General features: G+C 47.1%; 1 protein-coding gene across 2 annotated transcripts in view; it reads left to right on the top strand.

Moving 5' to 3' along the window:
- Positions 1-3584, top strand: part of LOC135096164 (zinc finger protein 2-like) — a 3765-nt gene extending 181 nt beyond the window's left edge. The window contains exons 1-3 of one of the 2 annotated variants that reach the window (XM_063997488.1): positions 1-458; positions 1173-1332; positions 2139-3584. The exon at positions 1-458 is cut by the window's left edge and continues 181 nt beyond it. In XM_063997488.1, the coding sequence (XP_063853558.1) occupies positions 1-458; positions 1173-1332; positions 2139-2962 (1442 nt within the window). In that variant the 3' untranslated portion in view covers positions 2963-3584. Of the gene's footprint in view, positions 459-1169; positions 1333-2138 lie in introns of both variants that reach the window. The other variant, XM_063997487.1, reaches the window with a different exon arrangement.
- Positions 3585-5834: the final 2250 nt, after the last annotated feature.

The following is a 5834-nucleotide window of genomic DNA, read 5'->3' as shown; positions in this document are numbered from 1 at the left end:
AGTCGTTTGTGTATTCTGTGTCTGGTGGAGGGAACAGAGGCGGCGTCCCCGTGGTGCTGTGGTCAGTGGTCAGGTCACGGCGAGTGTGCGGCAGATTGCGCCTGTGTTTGAGCTGGCCTGGGTCACCTGTGGCCACCTGGTCACCTGTCTACTCTGTGTCTGGTGGAGGGAACAGAGGCGGCGTCCCCGTGGTGCTGTGGTCAGTGGTCAGGTCACGGCGAGTGTGCGGCAGATTGCGCCTGTGTTTGAGCTGGCCTGGGTCACCTGTGGCCACCTGGTCACCTGTCTACTCTGTGTCTGGTGGAGGGAACAGAGGCGGCGTCCCCGTGGTGCTGTGGTCAGTGGTCAGGGCCCGCCGAGTGTGCGGCAGATTGCGCCTGTATTTGAGCTGGCCTGGGTCACCTGTGGCCACCTGGCGGACTGGCGGCGCCTCCCTGGCCTCACCTGAGGGCGTGCAGGTAATGGTGGGCGGGGAACAAGTCAATGTCGGGAGGCGAGTGACTGAGGTGGTGGTCACCGTCACTCTTGTTGTGGTTTGTTTGTTTGTTTGTTCATTTCTTTTATTCCCAAGGCGTGGCGGCGCCGCCTGGCTGTCTGCTGGTGCTGCCTGCCTGGTGAAGTGTTGCCTGGGGAATAATAGGCAGACATCTTGTGCACTGCTGCGCTGGGTTAGGTTAGGCTGTGTGGCACTACAGTCGATGTGGGGTCCCCGGCTGGCTAGGCAGCGTCCGGCAAGTCTAGAGAGAGAGAGAGAGACTATGCACATTTAGCTATGTAATAGTGATCATATGTCTTGTCAGAAGAGAGAGAGAGAGAGGGGGGGGGTATCCTCGCCTGACCTGGTAACAGTGCAGGGAAAATACGCAACTGGCAACTCAGACCTGCCGGACAAGGCCTAGCCAGCCTGGAGCCCCACGTGCACACTAGTGCCGGTTGTTTGGTGTTAGTTGTGTTAAGGTAGGTGTGGTTATTTTGTGTGTTATATTTGTTATATTATGTTATGGTAAGTCAGGTTAACTTTAGGTTAGGTTAGGTTTTTTTGACAAAGTTTTGCCGCCACAACAGTGGCAGCAACGCAGGACATCAGCTAATCTTCTTTGTCTTTTTGTTTTATTTTTGTTATTTGTTTGTTTGTTTATCATTGTTTTATTTGTTTGTTTGTTTTCCAGCAGGACGGCAGTGGCGAGACAGCAAGACCCCACCAGCAAGTCCATTCTGCCCCAGAGCCCCTCGGGTCAGTGGCCGGCAAGTCCTCCCGTCCATTCTGCCCCAGAGCCCCTCAGGTCAGTGGCTGGCAAGTCCTCCCGTCCATTCTGCCCCAGAGTCCCTCAGGTCAGTGGCTGGCAAGTCCTCCTGTCCATTCTGCCCCAGAGCCCCTCAGGTCAGTGGCTGGCAAGTCCTCCCGTCCATTCTGCCCCAGACCCCTCGGGTCAGTGGCCGGCAAGTCCTCCCGTCCATTCTGCCCCAGATCCCTCGGGTCTGGCTGGCAAGTCCTCCCATCCATTCTGCCCCAGAGCCCCTCAGGTCAGTGGCCAGCAAGTCCTCTTCTTCATTCTGCCCCAGAGTCCCTCAGGTCAGTGGCTGGCAAGTCCTCTTCTCCATTCTGCCCCAGAGCCCCTCAGGTCAGTGGCCGGCCACTCAGAACGCTGCACCACTGTTGTCAACACTTGCTTCTTTGTCACAAGTTACCACCAAGAAAAACTGATTGGCTTGCTCTTTGCACGGCTGTGGTGGCCCGCACAGAGTCAGTTCTTGTGTGGTGGCCCTACTCTGTATGGAGGCTGTGTTAGGCTGACGCTGAGGCAGGAAGCCCCTCGCGGCATGTGTGGTGACGGCCTCCTCTGTTACAGGTGCCATTTGTATCTTGTCTGTGGAGGCTGTGTGTTAGGCCGAGGCAGGAAGCCCCTCGCTGTCTGTATGGTGACGGCCTCCTGTGTTACAGGTGCCAGATGTATCTTGTCTGTGGAGGCTGTGTGTTAGGCTGAGGCTGAGGCAGGAAGCCTTTCGCTGTCTGTGTGGTGACGGCCTCCTCTGTTACAGGTGCCAGGTGTATCTTGTCTGTGGAGGCTGTGTGTTAGGCTGAGGCTGAGGCAGGAAGCCTTTTGCTGTCTGTGTGGTGACGGCCTCCTCTGTTACAGGTGCCAGGTCGGCGTCCAGCGACGGGACTCCCTCCGTGCATCCTCGGCTCAGGCCCAGGGTTCCTGCAGGACTGGCCGCACCCAGGAGCAGTGTTCCAATGGAGGATGTGACGTCATGCAGCAGCAGCAGGAACAGCTGGGAGCAGCAGGCGACCCCAGGCGTGAGGACCTACACTTGTGACCACTGCGGCAAAGTGTGCTCCACCAAGGCTGCCATTGCCAGACACGTCCTCTCCCATGCCGGCAAGACAAGGCTGAGAGGCAGGAGTGGCCCCACTGAACACACTGCCACCCACACTGGCGGCAGGAACCACAAGTGTGACCACTGCGGGAAGACATTTGCCCGGAAGAGTCATCTCTCCTCACACATCCTCACCCACACTGGGGAGAGAAAGTTCCAGTGCCTGGAGTGTGGGAAAAGATTTACCAGGAAGGATTCCCTTGACACACACGTCCTCACCCACACTGGGGAGAGAAAGTTCCAGTGCCTGGAGTGTGGGAAAAGATTTACCCAGAAAGGCCATCTTGACGGACACATCCTCACCCACACTGGGGAGAGAAAGTTCCAGTGCCTGGAGTGTGGGAAAAGATTTATCCGGAAAGGCCATCTTGACACACACATCCTCACCCACACTGGGGAGAGAAAGTTCCAGTGCCTGGAGTGTGGGAAAAGATTTACCAGGAAGGATTCCCTTGACACACACATCCTCAGCCACACTGGGGAGAGAAATTTCCAGTGCCTGGAGTGTGGGAAAAGATTTACCAGGAAGCGTTCTCTTGATAGACACATCCTCACCCACACCAGGTCCCCCGAGTGCCCTTGAGGTACAAACAACTGCGGTCAAAGGGAAAGATTGCCGTCCTGAAGAGAGCCCTCGGATACACTGGTAACACTACTTAGGGTGTAACTTTAGACCCCAGGCTTGGGGCCATTGCACTCACCAAACAATGAAACAAGATAATGCAGAAAACAGGGAGAGAAAGTTCCCAGGCCTGCAGTGTGGGAAAAGATTTGCCCTGGCAATACCAGTGGTGACTTGTGGGTGTGGTGTGGTGACTGGCCACAACATTACTGCCACAAACCAGCTGGCAATACCAGTGGTGACTTGTGGGTGTGGTGTGGTGACTGGCCACAACATTACTGCCACAAACCAGCTGGCAATACCAGTGGTGACTTGTGGGTGTGGTGTGGTGACTGGCCAAAAGGTTTATCCTGCAATGTAATGTTGACAAACATCCTCACCCACACTGTGGTAAGGAAGTACAGGTGTGGTGTTTGTGGCAGTGTTTGTGTAGCAAGAGTGGTGTTGCCAGACACATCCAAACACACCTGTGGGGGGTGAGGTGTTGTGGATGTGGTGGTGGTGTGTGAGGGACTTGGAGTGACTAGTGTTTGTGTGTTGTTACTTTGTACTCAAGTGTTGGAATAAACTTTTGTTGCTAGAATGCTGAGTTATGTTGTTAACAGTACTTGATTTGTGTGTGTGTGTGTGTGTGTACAAATTGGCCAGTATTAATCCTCAGTATAAATCCAGAATGAGTCATTACAGAGCTTTGAAGTGTTAGACAAGTGTTTGGACAGGGCTGACAGGTGGAAACAGACACCTGTACAAAACGTACAGGGACTGCCACGTGTAGGCCTGATGGCTTCCTGCACCAACCCTTGTGTTCTTGTGTACTACTACTACCACCACTACTACTATTAATAATAATAAAACACTTCATTTCTTCACTCTTATAATATATTACAACATCCATTTTCTTCAAATATAAGCTGGAAAATTGTTATTAAAATTATTCAAAAGTAAACCCATTCACTCTTCTTCTTCATCAACAATTTGGCTTAGAAGAAGAATAACAACAATAACACCACCAATAACTTACAACTCCACTATAACTCGCTGTTATATATAAAATGCATCCACTTATGAAAATATACGCTGTGCATGATACAGTGTGTGTAGGACAGAGAGAGAGATAGAGAATAAAGAAGATAACAAATGCATGGAGAGAGAGAGAGAGAGATCCAAATAAAACCATTTCAAAACATACATAGATACATATATACATACAACAACAACAACAACAACAACAATAATAGTAACCACTAAAAAAAATAATAAAAATTGCTACATATCATTATTATTATTATTATTATTGTTGTTGTTGTTGTTGTTGTTGTTGTTTGGTTTGTTTTGTTGTTCTGTCCTTGGCGAGTACCTTCTGACAGACCCGCAGGAGGGAACACGGGAAGGAAGCAAGAAATGGAGCAACTAAAGAAAATGGACGAAATACAGGAAGGACTTTAAGAAAATACAAAGAAAATGGGGAAGATGCAGAAAAATAAAGGAAAAATTAATAAATCTACAAGAAATGAAGGAATAATGATGGAGGAACTGAAATATAATGGATAAACAGGAAGAACAAGGAAATGGAAAAGAATAAAAAATAATAATGACCTAAATGTGAATATAAATAAAATAGATAAACAGGAAGGACGAGGAAATGCAAAAGAATAAAATAATAATAATAAAAAAAAATAATAATAATCCAAATGTGTATAAATGAAGAATAAAAGAAATAAAACAATGAGGAATGAAAGAAAACATGTAAACAACAAATAACAATAATGATGAAATGTTGATAATTGAAGGAGATAACAAGGAATGGAGAAGAAAAAACAATGAAGTGAAAAAAGTAAATTAGGAGGAATGAAAACGAATAAATAGATAAAAAATAAATTAATGAAAGAGGAAGGAAATGAATAGATAAATGAAAATAAAAAAAATATAAAAGAAAGAAAATAAAGAAAAAGAAAAGAATAAATAAATAAAAAAAAATAATAGACAGACAGACAGATAAAGACAAGATAAAACAATATATTGCACATTCATTTTGGCACGGTGAGAGAGAGAGAGAGAGAGAGAGAGAGAGAGAGAGATTCTTTAAAATAATAATTGTAGCCGCACCGGCTGGGCATCAATTGGCTCTCAGGTGATCTGTTTTACTGATCACACCCATCATCGTAGGGTCGAGGAAAGGCAGTTCTCTCTCTGACGTTTATTGATGAGGTAGGCATGACCGTAAGAACTGCGAACAAGTTCTCGGTCTCAATTTCTTACAAAATAACATTATACACTGATATTAAACACTTTCAACATATTACAATATTCATTAACAATACATGCAATTGACTTAGCACTATGACAATCAGTTTTTACTACAAAATTAAAGTATTTACCTCGGTCACCATCCTGCCCGTCTTTGTCTGAGCGCGACTTGGCCGTGAGTGATGCCCGAAGGCGACTAGCAGGTTAACCCCACACTACCAACAAGTGAGCATCGGCTTCGGTGCTTAATATAGCATTAAATACTGATACTCACACATATTACACGTTTTCATGCAAATAGAAAACTATTGAACATTTCACTTATACTCGTATATGCCGAGGAATAATCACATGAGGTACATACGCTTTACACACAGTAATATGGCTCCCCTAAATTGTGTAACAATTTACCTTAAATTAAGATTAGTATGTACCTTAAAACTAGGATTGGCACATAATATGTTTTGTTACACTGGCTCCTTGGCGGGGATGCTCCGGTCTATTATTATGCATTACCTTCTGTAGGATATAGCTGTTATATCTATCGCATACGGTACGATATGTTGGCCCTCCCGGCACCACTGTA

Source organism: Scylla paramamosain, unplaced genomic scaffold (genome assembly GCF_035594125.1).
Source record: "Scylla paramamosain isolate STU-SP2022 unplaced genomic scaffold, ASM3559412v1 Contig3, whole genome shotgun sequence".
NCBI classification, from domain to species: Eukaryota; Metazoa; Arthropoda; class Malacostraca; order Decapoda; family Portunidae; genus Scylla; species Scylla paramamosain.
The sequence above is the reverse complement of the archived record's forward strand: the minus strand, read 5'-3'. Positions and strand labels throughout refer to the sequence as shown.